General features: G+C 38.9%; 1 protein-coding gene across 4 annotated transcripts in view; it reads right to left on the minus strand.

Moving 5' to 3' along the window:
• RNF144B (ring finger protein 144B) overlaps positions 1 to 20,962 on the minus strand; it is a 167,398-nt gene that overhangs the window by 20,171 nt on the left and 126,265 nt on the right. For all 4 annotated transcript variants that reach the window (XM_060307875.1, XM_060307873.2, XM_060307874.1 and 1 more), the window contains 2 exons: positions 17,262 to 17,366; positions 6,527 to 6,587 (listed from right to left, as the gene is read on the minus strand). In XM_060307875.1, coding sequence (XP_060163858.1) covers positions 6,527 to 6,587; positions 17,262 to 17,366 — 166 coding nt within the window. The remainder of the gene's footprint in view (positions 1 to 6,526; positions 6,588 to 17,261; positions 17,367 to 20,962) is intronic.

Genomic DNA, 20,962 nt, shown 5'->3' on the forward strand with positions numbered 1-20,962 from the left:
ATCTGGGTTCTGGAAGATTCTTTCTTAGTTTAGTTTAGAAAACTGGGGACAAGATTTGGGGGTGGTAGTGATGAATAACAAGAAGAATAACAATAATGGCATAATAATTCATTGAATGCACTCTGTGACATACACAATATTAACTCATTTATTCTCTACAGCAGCTCTGGGACCATCATTCCATTACTATCCCCATTTTATAGATGAGGAAATGGACTTGCAGAGAGGAAGAGGAAAACACTTATGAACACTGTGCCTCTTATTCAGGTCCCTTTAGAAATCTCACCCAACTTGCTAATAAATGTCTTTTCTTGCAGACACTTCAGTTTTTCAGAGGAGAGCTGTAACATCTAGAGGGTGCTGTGTTAGGTTTAAAACTGATCAACAAAATGAACGGGATGGTAAAGTTAAAGAAGTGTGAAGCCAAGGAGAAAGTGTTACCACCTGAAAGCACAGAATAGCTTTGGAAGGAAACCCTAGACTTAGTCATACATTTACCACAAAACACCAGAAAATCAGGCTTAAAAAGAAAACACACACACACAGATGATAAGAATGAGCTTGTGATCAGAAACTATGAAAAGGAAGGTGACTAATGAGAGATGGGAGGTGTTAAAAAATAAAACTGAACTCATGATAAAGTCATTTAGTATCACCCAGTCTTAAAAAGTAAAAACACTAAAAGAAACCAAATAGCTACACAGGAGCTCTGGTGAGATAAGACCTTAATAATTAGATAGAAATGATGGAGTGGGAGCATCTCACCAAGGGCAAATGCAAGAGCAAGATGAAATTTGAAGAGCCGTCTCATAAATGTTAAGGCTCAAAATGAAAGGAGGCTTTTGTAGGGACTTCCCTGGTGGCGCAGTGGTTAAGAATCTGCCTGCCAATGCAGGGGACATGGGTTCGATCCCTGGTCCAGGAAGATCCCACATGCCACAGAGCAACTAAGCCCGTGTACCACAACTACTGAGCCTGCGCTCTAGAGCCCATGAACCACAACTACTGAGCCCACGTGCCACAACTACTGAGCCCACGCACCTAGAGCTCGTGCTCCACAACAAGAGAAGCCACTGCAGTGAGAAGCCCACGCACCAGAACCAAGAGTAGCCCCCCTTGCCCACACACAGCAGCGAAGACCCAACGCAGCCAAAAATTAATTATTTTTTTTTAAAAAAAGAAAGGAGGCTTTTTGTGAAAAATGCTGAGAACAAAAGAGCTTTCAAAGAAAAATGGAACCATAGCTTGAAGCCACATCTGGAATTGCACCTGGCACACACAGATACTCAGTACATAAATAAGTACATATTGAATACATGAATGAATACAGTAGGATTAACAGATGATAACAGGAAAATAAAGCCCTATTGTATTCAATTTTTTTATGAAGGAGAACAATAATGGCATTTAAACCATTTGTAAGAGTCTCTAGCCACTTGGTAACTATACAAATATCCAAGAACAGACACATTCACTCACCAAGGAACTGAAGCAACTTGCAGTTACAGTAAGTAAAAAGGATCACGAAAATTAGAAAAAAACTCTTAAGGCCTAGAGATGCATAATCTTAACCCAACTTTCCAAAAAACTAATTTGAAAAAGTAGGTTCTGGAAACAAGAGACAAACAAAATTCTAGCCTTAATAATTAGACATGTGCTTTGAGAACCAGAAGAGAGTAAAGCAATAATCACTAACACATGCCAAACTCAGTATTCCCTCTTCTTTGTTAATACTGGAAGACACAGAAAACCCACAAACACAGCAGTAGCCAATGGAAAAAATCACAGATGGATGAAAAGTGGATTCACAGAATCCACAGAATCAATGCCAAGTTGACACTTCTCTGCTTTGTGTAAACAGAGTGGTGATTTGGGACCATTTCTGTTCAAAAGATTTTCCCCACAAAGATGCAGATGAAAACAAAGACACAGAAGACAAGCTAATCATATATGTGACATAATGTAGAAGAAAACTAAAACACTGGATGACAAACTAAAAACTAAAAAAGAACTTGGTAGGCAATAAGAATTGGACAAAACTAATGATAATTTTTCTTACTAAGATACAGAGCTGCCACTAATCTGATTCTACATTTTTTTCAGAGTAAAAACAATCTCTCCAATTCTATCTGAGTCCAGCCAATGAGTTTTAGTTTCCACCAGTTAGTCATTTAACCCATTCATAATATTAGTATTTAATACATCTCAAGATCCCCTCTTAAAGAGTTCCACATAAAATATGTTCATGACATAGACCTCAAAGTCACCTAGCTGGTAAGTGTTGAGTTAGAGGTGAATGCGAAGTCTATTATGTAAAACGGAGGTATACAATTTAGATAAAGATTATTCCTATCAAGTAAACTGCATTTACTTAATTCTTACTTGGAATTAAGAATTATTCTTACTTGGAATGTCATTAAACTTATTCTTACTTGGAATGTCTATTTTCTAATAATAATTATTTATAATGGATGCTGAGGAAGAATTACATGAGTACAAATTGCCTTCCAAAATCACCTAAGATCAAAACGCCTCTGGGTCTCAGTTTCCTTTTTTATAAAATGAGGAAGTTGAACCAAATCATCATCAGATTTAACAAATTTCCAAATTTAAAATACTTCCATACGGGACTACCTTGGTGGTGCAGTGGTTAACAATCTGCCTGCCAATGCAGGGGACACGGGTTCGAGCCCTGGTCCAGGAAGATCCCACATGCCACGAGGCAACTAAGCCCATGTGCTCTAGAGCCTGCGAGCCACAGCGACTGAGCCCACGCACCACAACTACTGATGCCCGTGCGCTCTAGGGCCCACGTGCCGTGCCTAGAGCATGCGTGCTGCAACTACTGAAGCCTGCACGCCTAGAACCCGTGCTCTGCAACAAGAGAAGCCACCGCAATGAGAAGCCTGTGCACCACAACAAAGAGTAGCCTCCACTCGCTGCAACTAGAGAAAGCACACATGCAGCAACAAAGAACCAACGCAGCCAAAAAAACCTTTTTAAATAAAAAATAAATTTAAAAATACTTCCATCCTTTACAATAGTATAAATGTCTAATTGAATTACAGAGTTTTACAGTTTGGCAGTTCCTCAAAAACTAAACATAGAATTGCCATAGGACCCAGCAATTCCACTGCTAGCTACGTACCCAAAAGAATTGAAAGTAGGGATTGTACCCCGATGTTCACTGTAGCGTTATTTGCAACAACCAAAAGGTGGAAACAAGCCAAGTGTCCATCAACAGATGAATGGATAAACAAAATGCGGTATATGTACACAATGGAATATTATTTAGCCATAAAAAGAAGTTCTGATACATGCTACAACGTGGATGAACCTTCAAAACATTACACTAAGTGAAATAAGCCAGACACAAAAGGAAAATACTGTATGATTCCACTTATGTGAAATGTCTAGACTGCAAATTCACAGGACAGAAAGTAGATTAGAGGTTATCAGGGGCTGGGAGAAGAGGGGAATGGAAAATTATTGTTTAATTGTTACAGGGTTTCTGCTTGGGGTGATAAAAGTTTAGCAAGTGGATGGTGGTGATGGCTGCACAACATTGTGAATGTTCTTAATGCCACTGAATTGTACACCTAAGATGGTGAAGTGGTAAATTTTATGTTGTATTTATTTTACAATAAAAAATTATAGAATTCAAAAAATTTTATAGATGAGGAAGCTTGGACACACCTATGTGGTCCTAAGCAAGTCTCAATCTCTCCAATTTTCAGTTTCTTCATCTATAAAATATGAATAATAAAATCAGTTGTCAATTCATGGCATCTGTATGGGGCATCTGTCTAGAACTTGAGAGAAAAAATAAATTCCATGTATGAGTAAAACTATTTGATCTATAATGCATCAGAGATATGGAAGACCACCTATAAAAAAAGACTGACTCCAAAACCTGCTTAACTTGTAACCAGACTGAATATATTATCACATCTAATGAAGAAATAAGACAGTCAGAAGTAGGGTTGAAAACAAGAACCTCGAAAAGTCCAAGTCACAAGGCAAAGTGTGGTAGCATCTATCCAAGCACTATCCGGGGCAGAGTAAGAGTCCTGGCCAATAATCTTCCATGTGCACCTTGCATAGGACAAGGCTATTCCTATTGTAAAGATGGATAGGGCACTTACCTGCATATTACTAAGCGAAAGAAGCCAATCTGAGAAGGCTACATACTGTTTGATTGCAATTATATAACATTCTGGAAAAGGGCAAAATTATGAAGACAGTAAAAAGATCAGTGGTTGCCAGGGGTTAAGGGGGAGGAAGGGACAAACAGGCAGAGCACAGAGGATTTTCAGGGCAGTGAAACTACTCTGTATGATACTGTATTGGTAGATACATATAATCATAAATTTTTCCAAACTCACAGAATGTACAATACCAAAAAAAATGGATATGGCCAATTAATTTCAAGTGTTCTAATCCCATTGACAACAAGACAATTATAACATCTATTTCAATATGAGGATATCTCCTAGAGAATGTTATGATTGTCTCATCTTAGAAAAAAGGGAATAGAAGCAGAACAGTGAATATACTTTAAGTTATTAGCATTTTTATTACCAACAACCTAATATTTTGAACATTGAGACACAGGAAGTACTCAAGAAAGTGTTTTATATGTATTAATTCATTTAATCCTCCTCTGAACCCCGTGGTATAGGGACTATTAATATCCACATTTTACAGGTTAAACACTGAGGTACAGAAATTAAGGTCACACAGCTAGTAAGGGGTGGAGCCTGCATCCCTACACAGGCGCTCAGCCACTATTTTTAGAATACACTAAAAATTCATATTCATCAGTGAGAACCAACTCACAGAAAGTTTTAATTCCTAATACTATTAGAATCTGCCTAATTAATTGCAAAAGACATTTTATTTAATAAAATGGCCTGCTACTGACAAGATGGGGTAATGGGCGGTGGGGAGGAGGCCGATGGTCTGGAGGAGAGACGCATCTGGGGCAAGGGAACCCTATAAACGGGCTGAGCCCTGGTTACTGAGTGGGACTGGTGAGATCGACAGGTCTCACCATTTAAGAAGTCTGAAAATCCAGCCTAACTCCTTTGACTTTCTCCAGGTAAGAGCCCTCACATCATGGCACTGCTACCAGCCACATCCATCCATGGGGTTAATGCCTAGGTTCCAGCAGTAATTTATTTTTATAATGGAGGATATTGGGATAAAGTGGGAAAATGGCAGGGCAGATGTCTGATACCATTCATCAGCATCTGATGTTATAATGCTCAACCTAATCAGCCCACGTGGATGGATTAGGGAGGGTCAATATAAACTACCCCATCATTAATTCCTCCAGTTAGCTCAGAATCTACATAGGACAGTGTAGATGGCATATCAGGCTATGTCTTCATCCATTAAACCTAAAATTCATTTGACTCTTCTGGTTCTGATTCTATGTTCCACAACATCCTTTTTGCATCTTCCTATAGGGCAAGAATGTAATTCAAGTAATGCAGTCCAAGAATTTTTAAATAAACTCCATATATCAGTCTTATAAATTTAGTTAAATGATATACCCATGAGAGATGAATCTGTTTTTGGCTTGCTGAAAAAAAATAAGCCTGTGAGGCTGAACCAAACTTTGGTCAAAGGTAGTGAATGCCATCCTGCGATTCTCCTGCGAATATTCCTATTCTTACCCCCTTTATGCTCCACATGCTCTTTTTTATTTTTTCATGTAAGAATTATCTGTCAGGGTAATTGCAAAAATTAAATGAGATAAATTGTTTACCAAATTTACTGGCACATTAAAAAAAAATGTTCATTTCTTCCCCTACCCTCTTACCTCTAGACTTTATTAATCCAGATTAAAAAGGTAGCAATCAGAAAACTGTACATTCATGCTAGATTAGAGTTGATTTTATATACGACGAGGCCTATGAGTTCCAGAGGAAACAATTTTCTTCTACTTCTCAGATATGGAAAAGTACACCAAAAAATAATTCCTACAGATAAAAAGCAGTACAAATAGAAAAGCTATATAAATTACCCCAAGTCTAAAGTCAGAAAGAAAATTAGTCCAATACATTGGAAATAGCATTAGAATGATTACTTAGCCATCACTCTGACTGAACAAGAACAAACGGTGACTATCACAATGAGCAGTGAAAATGTTTGGATGGATGAATGTTTTGAAGTGATCTTCAAGAGCAGGGAAGTTGGTGGTAAAACCATTTTGAGGGTCACTTTCTTTGTCGTACTGTTATTGTGAAACTACCCAACTTTTGCAGAACTTCTCTCACGTGAGCCCAATTAAAAATACAAAACAACCAACGTAAGGAAAGTTCTGTTTCCTGCCAGTCTGCATTTTTTTTTCCTGGCTGTGGCTGAGAAAGTTGAAATTTTATGTTGCAATTACCGTTTGTCTTTTTCTGAGTACCCTGGTGGCTTTTCTGACAGCTCACAGCTGCCTTAATCTTCCACACAGGTTAGGGTTAAGATGGTCACATTCACCATCAGGATAAAAAGAAGAGTGTTTACATACCTCGTTCAGATTTTAACCGCTGATAAAGCTGAAACTGATCCACAGATACCAAACAGGCAATCTGAAAGCAGAGACATTTAAAAGGTGAGATTTCAGTCATCACAGAGCCCTGAGTTACCAGTCTTTTTATGATCCCTTTTTCTTGTTTGGCTTACTGTATCCTCTCTATACCAGCTGTCCACAAACTTCTTTTTCCTTATACTGTTCATGCAGTAACAGAAGCAGCAATTCCCAAATCATCCCCAGTCCTCTGCCATGGCTAGGATTCGCTGCTCAAGGCATCAGTTACAGAACTCAGGGATCACCTCCTGTTCTTTTATCAGCATCTAACAAGACCAGACAACCAAATTTTTGGACTTCCCAAATTATCTGGGCACGTATACAAATGATGCTCCTCTTCTCTTTTAAGACATTTTTATTTTTATTATTTATTATTATTATTTTTTTTTTGCGGTACGCGGGCCTCTCACTGTTGTGGCCTCTCCCGTTGTGGAGCACAGGTTCCAGACACACAGGCTCAGCGGCCATGGCTCATGGGCCCAGCCGCTCCGCAGCATGTGGGATCTTCCCGGACCGGGGCACGAACCTGTGTCCCCTGCATCGGCAGGTGGACTCTCAACCACTGCGCCACCAGGGAAGCCCTTAAGACATTTTTAAAAGATTATAGTTCTACTGGGCATCATTCTTTAAACAAAGCCTGAAGATTCAAGTGTAGGGAGTAGCTGGGGTGAGTAACAACGAAAAAAGATTATAGTTCTAATCTAAGAACTAAGACTAAGCTAAGAAAAGCTAAGACTAAGATCAGGTAGATACTGTCTCAGGAAAAATGAGAACTTCATTAATCACCTAGGAAAGAGTACTTTCTAAGCAACAGAAAAATCATTTCTTCTGACGAAAATCACCTCACGGGGCCTTCGGTGATCACTCATTGCCATCCATGCCCTGGTAGAAAAGAAATGCCTGAGATATTTCTTGTGGCTAGACTCCCACTTCCATTTCAGATGCCACTAGGAAAAAACAGTGATTCACATCTAACTAAATGACATTTCAGATTAATCATTTTTAAATTGCATTTCAAAGGCAGATGCAGGAAAAGCTAACTGCTCTTAAACTGGCATTCTAAAAATAATAATTCCACTGACGTCAACATATAAATATATTGACATTGCTTAAAAGACTTATAACTGAGAAAATCAAAGGACTTTAGATTAGGTTTTCAGACATTCGGCAAGTTGATAAAGGACACAGTCTTAGCCTTGGCAATTCCAGCTGTAAAACATGACATATTTTTGGTATAAAATATATCTAGATGAAAGTTCTTGCAACTAATGGAAGGAAGTCTGCTTTGAGAAAACCCTTAAAAATGAGGCATCTAAAATGTTATTTAACAAATATATTTTAAAAGGAAATGAAAACCTAATTCTCCCCCTCACAAAAAAATTCAACCTGTTTATTTTGCAAATGAATTAAACTAAGTTAGCTAAAATGTATGAAGAACCACAAAATGGGCAAGTTCAGTCTTCTATGTGCCAAGTAAAATCTCCTAAAATATAAATTTAGTTATAACATTTTTTCCAGTTGGGGGGAAAATGTTGCATTTTCATCTGGCACCTTAAATAAAAGCTCCTTAGCAATCACTGGGAAAAAAAATCATGGTTAATTTTACATGATGTGTATTTTACCATAATTTTTTTAAAAGTATGGTTAGGCTTTTCTCATACTGAAAGCCAGTTTTGTTTCATCTGTTATAATACTATGTGGACATCTTTCCTGAAAGACAAAGGTGTCTCAAATAAAATGCAGAGTTGGAGACAGAAGGTACAGGCTCGTGAAGAGATCGGAGGCATTAAGAATCAGAGTATAATTCTTGACTTAGTCACTGATTCACTGCAGGTGGAGGACAAATACTCTAATACGACATTAACTTTTAGGCCAATGGTACTTGGGGAATGATGTCATCTGGGCCTGAGAGACCTCAGTGATATTCTAGAAATCTATTTTTAACAACACGCCCCCCCCCCAAAAAAGAAGCTACTTGAGGTCTTTGATTCTATGGGACAGTCTTGTACTCTAACTGCCACCACCTAAAATAGTTTCTGGACTGATGAAGACCTTCTTCAAACCCCTGAAAGGCAACCCCTAAAAATTATGATTTTTTTCAATGACAAGCAATTTATATAACAGCTAAGTCCAACGGAGTTGATGGAAGACAAAGCAAACAGGAGATATTTTAGACACAGATGAAATTCTAATGAGAAAAAGGACAGAAATTAATGCAGTAAAAAGTCAACAATGATAGTGATGGAAGTTAATTTTAAATTAGAAAGATAAATTTCATCCGAGGACACATTACTGCCAACAGGGAAGTCAGAGGTCTCTAACTTTTTGTCTCTTACTCTACCTTGTATCTCCTATTTATTATTTTATAGCTCAAAGGTTTGTATGGAATTAGGTCTTAATATGGTATATCAATTTTTCTATTGAAATGTGTGATCAAAAAAGCTAGTTCCATCACTTCTCACTCACACAAAAAGTTAGTTTCATCACACTCACGGTTTGATCCTTTTGGAATAAAGTTAACACAAAACACACCAGTCTATTCTCCAGCCCCTACCTCCTGGACTTCTTTTCCATATACTCATTGAGAGGCTATTACAGGCAAAGCATTGGCTGGAAGCTTGGGATACAAAAGAGGAAGGAGATACCAAAGCTGCCTTCAAGAAACTTAAGTTACTCAGGAGGCAACATGTACACATAAGTTTAGAAAAAGATCTATTCCTTGATCTTATCATTTTTTAGATGTCATAGATTAGAGGTAATTTTCTGAAACATTTTTATATACTTTGACTTTAGATGAGAGAAAGCTGAACCCAGTTTAAAAAAAAAAAAAGCTGATCCGGAGTATTAAATTCCTGGTTCTGTTACTATTTGGAGCTAAGTCACTATTGCTCGAGGTCTTTACAATTATAAAATTGAAATAAATGTGTTAGGATGATTACCGAAGGTTCAATCAGGCCACAGGTTAAGGGGCTACTGCTTAGAAAAAAGAAACAAATCAAAAGGACACTAAGATTGATTGCACAACTGAAAATCCTAGAGAATAATAAAACAGATTATATATAATGAGGTGTCTTATGTATTCAATTATCCTCTTCCTGCCAACAAACAAATTTCAAATCATTCAAAACCACACCAAGACACCTTTTTATTTTGAAATAATTTTAGACTTACAAAAAGTTGCAAAAAATTGTATAAAGTTCCTAAACGCCATTCCCCCAACTTCTAATGGGAACACCTTACATAACCATAGTTAATTATTAAAATAATAAAATTTACACTGATACAAAATAATTAATCTGTAGTCCATATTCAAACTTCACAAATTGTCCCACTAATGTCTTTTTTTTTTCAGTCCAAGATCCAATTCAGGATACCACCTTGCATTTAGTTGCCACGTCTCCTTAGCCTTCTCCAGTCTATGGAAGTTCCTCAGCCTGTTTTTGGCTCTTATGACCTTGACATGTTTGAAGAGTCCAGGCCACTTATTTGTACAATGTTCTCCTATGTGGGTTTGTCTGATGCCTTCTCATGATCAGGCTGAGGCTGTGCATTTTTAGCAAGAATATCACAGAAGTGATGTTGCGCCATCAGGAGATACATGACGACAATCTGTCTCATTACTGTCGATGTTAACTTTTTAACTTGATTAAGGTGATATCTGCCAGATTTCTCTACCCTTTGTAACCAGCAAGTATCCTGTAGTGAGATATTTTGAGATTCTGCAAATACACTGTTTTTCATCATACGTTTTCCCACTAATTTTTGTATCTATCAATAATTCTTGCCTATAATAATTATCACTGTGTTACTTGCTTAATAATGATTTTCTATTTCCATCATTCATTTCCGCATTTATTAATTAGAATTCTATTATAAGTAAGAGTTGTCCCTTATCCCTCATGTATTTGTTTATTCATTTATTTATTTAGGTCAATATAGACTAACAAGCCTTATTTTATTCAGTGAGTTCTAATCCATTACTAACCAGACTCATATTTCTTAGAAACAGAAATTTCTAAGTATTTTCTCATCTATTGAGAGAACTTCCCCCTCAAATCAACTACTAAAAAATCCTGAACTTGATTTAAAGTGATTTTTCGTTATTTGTCTTTTGAAATTTGTACTAACCTCCCTGTTAAACAAAAATTTTCCTCTCCTCCTATCCAAAGACCACGTTTTCTCCTCATCACTATTGAAACTTTCCAAAAAGAAAAAAAATTTTCATTCAAAGAGAAGGCAAATTCAGTTTCATTTTAATAGAACAAAAACAATAATATCAGAATAATAACAACAAAAGGCTACTAATTACCTGCAATCACTGTCTTTTTTGTTGTTGTTGTTAAAAATGAACCTGGGGGTATTTATTCAATACCCAGTTCCTACTCTGATGAAAGTCTTCACTTTTTCACCCCCCTCCACCTACAGCAGAGCATAGGCAGGGAATTCAGAATATACGTATATGTGGGGTGCTGGAACTATTATATATAACAGTTAATTGGATATCGCTAAAATCCACAAATGAGAAGAAACAAAAAGTCACACCCTTGTGGACCATTACTAACTATGACCATAATATTTGAGCAGACATCACCACCTACATTGACACTAACCCTACAAAAACCAAAGGAAAAGAAAGAGCAGACAGGGAAGCCTGCTTGCCAGAGAAGCATTAATGCTAAGAGTACAGTGTGTTCTCATTATATTGATAAATACAATATATGCTGTCTTTTAGTTAGAAAAATAAAATGGTTAAAACACAAAAACTAGGGATTGGCTTTCATGTATGTACTACCCATCAAGGTCTGGAAAGCCAGGACAGAAGAGGGAAAAAATAGTCTGGACTTTACTTAGGTTTGACCCTTTAAATCATACTTCTGCTATGGTTGCTCTTAAAAATGAAAGGAACAGGCTGAACATAGAATACAAAAGATCAGTAGATACGGAGATGAAACTGACCACAGAAATTGATCATTACAGCATGGCAAGGTTTTGGCAATTTTTGAAGGGCTGTGACTTGCAAAAATACTGGTAAGAGAAATAGTACTGACCTTATGGATAAGTGCCCTATCACACTAACACAGAAACTAAGAATGTTTCCTATCACAACCCAGAAAATAAAAACTGGCCCATCCACCCATTCATATGACTGCAATAAACGAAGCTCACACTAGCTATCAAATCCTAGCTGAGGGCTTCCCTGATGGCGCAGTGGTTAAGAGTCCGCCCGCCAATGCAGGGCACACGGGTTCGCGCCGCGGTCCGGGAGGATCCCACGTGCCGTGGAGCGGCTGGGCCCGTGCGCCACGGCCGCTGAGCCTGCGCGTCCGGAGTCTGTGCTCCGCAACGGCAGATGCCGCAGCAGTGAGAGGGCCGCGTACCGCAAAAAAAAAAAAAAATCCTAGCTGAAAAAACAAGAGGGCATCATTGTCTGAGAGCCGGAAGGTATGGCCCATTGGGGAAGCAAAAGATGGAGGAGACCTGGAATTCCAGGGCCAGGAATCTTTCAGAAAGGGCTGCTTTCACTCTTCTTTTTCCACCTGTTCTGCAGAGGCCTCAGTACATCTTCCCACATCATCCCCTGCCTCTCTCCCTCAGCCCATCAATGAGTAAAAGGGATATGCCCACGTGCACATCCACGTGACACATTCACCCCACTGCTGCTGAGTCTTCTTATATTTGCCTTTACTTAAAGGAGAAGCTTAGAAACATTACTCTCCATTTACATGCAGTTTTTAAAAAAATTATATAGCTATACCTTTTTTTAAAAAAAATCATTTATTTATTTATTTTTGGCTGCATTGGGTCCTCGCTGCTGCGTGCGGGCCCTCAAACAACGTTTTAAATATGATCTAAGACAAAATTCAGCTTGGAATCTCAAAAACATCTACTAACTCCAGCATGGCAGATTCCTTTATCCTGTGCCACCCCAAAGTTTTATTCTTCTCCAGCCAACAGGGAACACAGTCAAAGGTTGTTTATAGACATGCTCAGTCCCTTCCCATTCAGGTCCTTAAACTACAGGAACATCGATATGGACACTTGCCTGGGCATCCTCATTTTTCCTCTGCCCCAGCTTCATACTCAGATAATGGGGGGAAAAATGAGTTAAATGAAAAGACGGCAAGTGGAGACAGGGCTAAAGGGTGATTTGGGGGGAACAACTGGATCTCCTATAATTCCAGCAGCCTTTACATAAGCCACCCTAAACAAACACATGATACGAGTAAAAACTGTGTTTATTTTGCAAATATAACTTCAAATTTCTTGGCACTCCGCTCCTCCATGCCCCCATCCCAGTCCTTCCACAGTGCCCCACCCTAAATCCCTTCCTATAGCAATTCTGGAGCTCCCGTTCTTGACGAGAACAGCTGCACCCATTCATCCTCTGGGTATGTGCTGTGGCACCAGCAGTAAAGGCAGGTCATGTCAGTGCCCCAGGACTTGGAAGGAGTATTGGTGGGTGAGAAGCTGTTCCCTGTCATCCACTGCCAGCTGGCAAGGGGTAGAAGTTCAACTTCTCAGGCCGTGTAATGGTAGGTATGTGCTCCACTTAAAATTTTTTTTTAATATGTATTTTTTTAAATTTATTTTTGGCTGCGTTGGGTCTCTGTTGCTTCATGCAGGTTTTCTCTAGTTGCAGCGAGTGGGAGCTACTCTTCGTTGCAGCGCATGGGCTCTAGGGTGCGCGGGCTTCAGTAGTTGTGGTGCATGGGCTCAGTAGTTGTAGCTCTCGGTCTCTAGAGCGCAGGCTCAGTAGTTGTGGCGCACAGGCTTAGTTGCTCCGCGGCATGTGGGATCTTGCCGGACCAGGGATTGAACCTGTGTCGCCTGCACTGGCAGGCGGATTCTTAACCACTGCACCACCAGGGAAGTCCCTCGCCACTCAAATTTGACATGGCCCAGACAAATGGGTCAGGTTCTCCCTGTGGTGGTATGTTACTTCCCTAACACAGTAAGGAAACTGCTTAAATGAGTCATCACCTTTTTAACAGGGCTACTAACTTCAAGCAAAGGCCTTGCCTGAAGAAATGCTATCAGGACCAACCATCTGTGTCCTGCCTTTCATAATTCCATGTTGGACAAGATTCCTGGATCAAGTGCATTCGAAACGCCGCTGAGCAACAGCTGAAAGTACCAGATGACGCAAGTAAGGTTTTCCTTTTCCCCCAGGGTCCCAGTAATTGCGCCTCTAGGGCACAAGTCCTCCAGTCACTGACTCCCGCCAGCTTCCATGACATTGAAGGGAAGCTGCCCTTTCTGCTGTTTCTTACATAAATAGTATTTGGGTTGGGCATTGAATGCTTTGCTGATGAAGCTACTCCTGATAAATAGAAGTGAAGGGGCAGAGCCACGACTGAGCCAATTTGGGAGCATTACAGCTTGCAGGAGACACACATACGAAGCACAGTCAACTGTGTGAGCTAGACCTACATAGGAAAGCATTCAGAGGTGTCCTTTGAAGATGAAAAATTTTAGACTTACATGCATTTTGTAAGACAATGAACGGTGAAGAACCATATATCGTACTATAAATAGCTGCAGCACAAAGGGAACCTCAGCCTTAACCAGAATTATGCTTTTTTTTTCAGAATTATTCTTAACAAGCAAAGTATATTTATGTGTTACCTATAAAAATAAATACTTTTTTAAATGACGGAAGAAGCAGTCATAGAGACAGAATCCAGTCGAGCACAATGTCGATAAGCCCTATTGTGATATACTCAATAATATCTAGATTAAGAGCTATGTGATAGAATAATAATAACTGTATATGAGAAAAGCTTGATGTCAAGTCAGAAAGGGAGATGGTACAGCCCAAGCTCCTGTGTGTAAGGTATTTGCTTTGAAAGGAATAGTCCCATATAAACTGTCGAAGCCACCAAGAGCTCCATTATAACCTACTCATTTCTCAGTTCAAAAATGAGAGGTAATCACCACCACCACCACATTTTTTTACTCTGAAAAAAAAAATAGTGGCAAGTTAATTAAGAACATTTGATTACTATAATTCACGCCCATCTTCAGTCAGGCTCTTAGCCAGACCTATGAGTACAGAAATGGTCCTTTAATGTCCTGGAGTGTCTCTTACTTACCTAATGGGAAACAGACTTTGGAGAATGTAAGAAGTACCATAGTTTAGTTTGGAGTATGTTTTCGTTCTGTTTTTCAAATATCCTTTTGTCATTTTTAAGAGCCATTATGGGTTTATTTGCTTTTAATGCAGCCTAAAAGTAAAATTGTTTTTCGAGTAAAGCTGGGTAAATGGAATCAGCCCTAGGGAAGTGTGAATGAGCACGTGAACAGAGGGAAAAGTAAGGATTAAGAAGGAGAAGAGAACTACAGGGGAAGATGACCAGGGAATGTCTATACTAAGAAAACCAGAAAAGTTAGACTGTTCTAGAGATCTCTCAGACAAACCATGGCCTGTCTTCATTCATCTGTACAACATTAGCCCTAACATTTGATATCCAAAGTGTCAATGGTGAATGGTTACCATGCATTCAAAGTCTAGAACGCCACTATGTAATGAGCTTTCTGCAAAGATGGAAATGTTCTGTTCTGTGCTGTGCTGTCTAACCTGGTAGCCACGAGCCACATGTAGCTACTGAGTACTTAAAATGTGGTCAGTGCAAACAAAGGAATGAATCTCTAACTTTAATTTTAGTTAGATGTAAATAGACACCTGTAGGCTTATCTAGAAGAGAGACTGGGATTACTTTCAAAGGCTTGTTTAGAAACGTCACTTCACTTATGTTTAATAGATTTTGCATACATGAATTAAATAAGATTCCATGGCAGACACAGCTCTTGCTGCCTGTTCCGTCTCACACTTTTTCCTCTTATAATTATCTGGTTCTTTATCAGTATAATGTCTCCCTGCTAGATCAGAAGCTCCAGGAGGACAGCACTGGGACTGTCTTATTCACCTCTCTGTCCTGGCCCAGAACAGGGCCTGGCACATTGTACACTCAGTAAAAAAAAAAAGCAGCATATTCCCTGGAAGGCTTATGTATAGAAAGATGCTCCTGCAAATCTGGGTCTCATTTTAAAAACCACTTCCAAGTTGCACAGATCAATAGTATTCTTGGTAGATAACCTAATTTTTCCCTATTTTAATTTCCTCTACCCATTACTCACACAAAAGTAAACATTTCTCACCACAGGATGTACATATTCAATACTGCCTTTTTATTTTAAAAATTCAATTTATTTCATGATTTTCCTAAAATGAACAACTTCTAAACCATTATGTATTCCTTTTATTCTTCCCCCCAAAACACTTCAAGCTCAATTGTACCACTTACCCGATATTTCATAAGCTAAACACAGGGTGCTCAGATGCAGATTGGTTAAATATGGTCTATAACATCTTTCTGACTGCTTTGCGTACAAAGCAAAGGATATATATGTAAAGCATATATATTTGTATACAAAGCATATGTGTGTGTATGTATCGTGTTTACATACACATATTCATACACACACAGGCACATATCCACATACATACATATCCACACACCTATATATCTATACACATATATGCACTCTATTGGGCTTTCAATTATCAAGTCCTTTATCATGCATTCTATTTATCTACCTAGTTCTACTCTTAAAGCCATGTAATTTGTCAGAAAGTATTGGATTGGAATTCTAGCTCTTCTGCTTTTTAGATATGCACTCTTGGGCAAATTACTTAGACACTCTGGGCTTCAGTTTTATAAGTTTGTTGAAAGAATTAGATGGTATACTGGCTAAGAAAGCAACTACATGAACACAGACAAGATTTAAAGTGAGCAGGGCCGGAAGGTTGAAAGCAGATTTAAGGGCAAGCTACTAATCAGGGATTGAAAAAACAAAGGAAAGAGATACATCACAGTCTTAATACAGTGGGAGAAGAACTCACTCAAAAAAGACATTTCTATGCCTGATAAATATTGAATGAAAGGCCTTTCTCTGCTCTTTGGAAATGGTTCAACTCAGGCTACCTTTGCAGAATCACAATAATTTATATTATCTATAACCGTGGCTAATCTGTCACCTATCTGACTATTCAGATAAGGCCACTGACTATTCAGCCTCCAAACCTCACATTTGGTAAACAGTTTCTATAAAGAATCCAAGGTATGTAGCAATAAAGTACTCCTTTAAAAAGTTAACCTCTGGGGCTTCCCTGGTAGCACAGTGATTAAGAATCCGCCTGCCAATGCAGGGGACACGGGTTTGAGCCCTGGTCCGGGAAGCTCCCACATGCTGTGGAGCAGCTAAGCCCATGCGCCACAACTACTGAGCCTGCGCTCTAGAGCCCGCGAGCCACAACTAATGAGCCCGTGTGCCACAACTACTGAAGCCCGCGTGCCTAGAGCCCATGCTCCGCAACGCGAGAAGCCACTGCAATGAGAAGCCCGCGCACCCCAACGAAGAGTAGCCCCCGCTCTCCACAACTAGAGAAAGCCCGCGTGCACCCAGCAATGAAGACCCAATGCAGCCAAAAATAAATGAATAAATAAATTAATTAAAATAAATAAGTAAATAAAACATGATCTTTAAAAAAAAATAAGAAGTTAACCTCTGTATTTTGTTTCTAGACTCCCTGGCAGAGAAGTACATAAAGAGTCAAGATCGTAGGAAATCATGTCAACAGGAAAGAGGGAAAAATCAGTGCAGTCATCCATACCTCAGCTTCCTGTAGGGTCCCGTGGTTTAGGCACACCATGTCAGGGCAAGTGATGGGAGACCCACATCCTTCTCGGATTGCCAGCTGCATGTACTGTTTCAGACACTAGGAGTTAAGAAAAAAAGACAGATAATTACCCACCGCATTACAGAAGCACCAAGGTTATACAACCGCCACTGCCTCTTCTTCCTTAATTGGCAGACCTGGGGCTCTTGTACTCAGGAAACATAAGTTATCTTGAGTGTGAATAATACTAAGAGCCATCACTCTGGAAAGAATGCAGAGACAGGTAATTAATTATGTATGACTTCGTCCTAAGAATACCGAGTTTATCCAAGGCAACAAGTCAATGCCTGTATGCTCACACATTTTATCTACCACAGATTGGGAAAAGGAGAAATGTTCTTTTGCACTAATGGCAAAAGCCTTCTTTGTACTTTTTTTTTTTTAACTTACATGACTTCCCGGTTCCATTTTTACGCAGTGGTCCTCTCCCTCAAAATTTGCCGGGAAGTAGAACTCTGTGACCCTCGTGCTGAGCTTGCCAAACAGAATCAAAATAGATTAAGGCACTGGCTCCCCTATGAATACTCTCAATAGCAAATACACCTGGAAGAAGAAACGTCAAAGACAATTTGGGAGAATGAGACCTTCCCAGAACTATAGGCCTTGGCAGATGCTATGATGAGGAAGTGTGAGGAGAACCCGGGGAGAGAAAATATTGGATAGGAAATAAGAAATCCAGAGAGAAGAAGTAGAACACCGTAGACAAACTTGGTCTACTCATGCCTGTTGCGTGTGGATCTTGGGCACTGGGTGGAGAAGTGAGTCAGACTGAAAAGGAACTGAGAGCATTAGGAAGACCTCCGACCTCTCCCTTCTCCCTTCCAACCCATCCCCACAGGCCCACAGGGAATTAAAAGGCATAGTTCCGGGAGATCAAACTCTTAAGAAATTCAAAAGCTGGCTCCTCGATTTCTACTAATTTGCTTATAATTGGTGAGCTCTTTTCTATATGCATGATGAAAAACAATCAAGCTCAAATGTTTGAGGAAGACACCCCCCAAATATATAAGCGTCAATAAATTAATGACTCTTACAAAGTAATGATTAGTCATAATTTGGTTCTGATTTTTACAACACTATACATTTATGTATCAACCTGCTACATTAAAAATACTGCTGTCGCACCTTTTATAAAAGCTTAACTAGCAAATAAATCCTAATGACATAATTGTGAAATCTTTTCCTTCCATTGACCATCTTTATGCATTTTCCCTGTCTGAAAATAAAACTATCACAATTGTATTATTTCAGAAAAACAATCCTGCATTTATCTGATTGAAGTTACTGTTACAATGTAGTAATGAATTAATGACTAAGGCAAACCATTTAAACCATATTTTTAACTCGGTAAATACTTAAAAATTCCCTTTTCCAAGGAGTCAGTTTTTTATCACAGAAAAAACTAGAAAATAACCTAAATATCCAAAAACGAAAAAGGCCTCAATAAATTATACTAAAGTCATGTAATAGAATGCTGAAGAATCGAGAAAAGTATTTTCAAATGATGTTTTAAAGACATGGGAAAATGCTTAAGATTTAGTATGAATTGGGGAATAAAAGATGATTTAGTATGAATTGGAGAATAATCAATATCTGAGAAGAGAGTCCTCTTAAGTCACTCTTCCCCTACAATTGACCAAGTATAGATATAATATTTTAACTTTCACTGTTTTGCTCAAGAGAAGAGTGAACAATCACTTGCTCTAGGAGTTACTACGCCAGACAAGGTCTCCAGTACGAGGAAGAATGACAAGAAACCAGTAGCAAGGAAATGTGGGGAAGAACTTCAGTGTACAGGCAAAACTCGAGAGGAACTGCAAAAGTGGCTAAGAAAAATAGTGTCACATTAAGGGACAAATAAATGAGTCAATGATGTGAAGCCCTGTCCACCCAGCTCTGCTCCTGAGGACCTCTCGGCCTTCCAACTGCCACACAGATTCCAGCGTTCCTGCCTTGGTCTCTCCCCCTGCCACTTGAAACTGATGTAGAAAGAGTGAAAATGTATGGTCTCTAGGCTCAAAGGGAAGATATCTGAGAAAAACAAAGTGAACAGTATAATAAGCATCAAATCGCAATATCTGGGCTCTAGCCTCAGTGCCACTCTATCAGGTGACAAGGGGACCATTACCTAAACCATGACCCCGACTTGCCTCCCTTAATTTTTAAAATGGGGACAATAATACCTGTTATGGCTACTTCACAGGGTTTTAAACACTCATACGCACAAACACAAAGCTAAAATTGTGTACATGGAAGCCCTTCGGAAGTGTGCAAAATGCAGAATATTTAGTCGTATTTCTACTGCATTTCACCTGGTCTCAGACTTCTAAAAACTTTGTGGAGAAATGTTAATCCTTTAGCCTTCTAAGATTCTTTCTCCACTCCCTTCAGGAAACTCGTTAAACCACTTGTGGTAGAGAAGCTCCATAAACAGAGCAGATATTTATAAGAGAACATCACACACACCTCTATTCAATCCTCTCTGTAGAACTATTTATTTGCATCTATAGAAAAGGTTTAGAGTTAAATAGGAACTAAAGAGACTATGTGAGTCTTTATAGGCAAAAAAATTCATCTCAACTTATACTGCAAACTTGTAAAGCTGAAATCTAAGTTTTCCCAAGAGTTTATAATGTGTGTTCTATTTGCTAATGTAATGCTCTTAGATACACTGCAACCAGGATACATAAACCCAGTGAATTTTGAAGCTTCCCACAAAGACTCTCCTGACCACAATATTATCTGACCTGTGCTTTTAGGACAGAAGTTAGAGGTGTATACACTGACGACAGTGTCTAAGTATATAACTTTTTTTTTTTTAAATTCTGAGAAACACTGCTTCAAAATAGAGATTCGTAAGTGCATGTTGCTAAGTGACGCTACAGCACAGGCACTTGACACTCCCTCACTACGGGCATGCATTTCTATTCAAAGGCAAAGAGGGAAAACAACCAGCCCAAGTTACTGCCTCTTATGAATTTTCAAGTAACTTAGGTTCATTATATGTCTTCTATTAGCTTTCACAAAAATTTAATCTCAAACCCTCCCTCTCTTCTTTAGTACCTCTGGCTAAAGCACAAAAGAACCATAAGCATGCACGTGAACCCCTGTGCACGTTACACAAATTAAACCTACATACAATGGTTAACAATTCTGGGAGAAATGGCACCTAGCTTGTAAATACAGAGAAACACAGAAAGAGAAAAAAGAAAACTACCGTCATTTAGTCACATTAAAAAAAAAATCACATTCCATTAAACAACAGGATTAAACAAATGTCTAACTATGCAATTTTCATAACAGCTAACAAATTCTAAGGGAAATGTTTCAAAAATTGAACTTTTCAAAAATCTTTTTTTTTCACATCTTTATTGGAGTATAAATGCTTTACAATGTTAATTTCTGCTGTACAACAAAGGGAATCAGCTATATGTATACATACATCCCCATAACCCCTCCCTCGCAACCTCCTTATCCCATCCCTCTAGGTCATCACAAAGCAGCGAGCTGATCTCCCTGTGCTATGCAGCAGCTTCCCACGAGCCATCCATTTGGTAGTGTATATATGTCAATGCTAGTCTCTCACTTCATCCCAGCTTCCCCTTTCTGCGTCTTTATTCCTGCTCCGATGACCC

The sequence above is a fragment of the Globicephala melas genome, chromosome 11 (assembly GCF_963455315.2).
Source record: "Globicephala melas chromosome 11, mGloMel1.2, whole genome shotgun sequence".
In the NCBI taxonomy this organism is placed as follows: Eukaryota; Metazoa; Chordata; class Mammalia; order Artiodactyla; family Delphinidae; genus Globicephala; species Globicephala melas.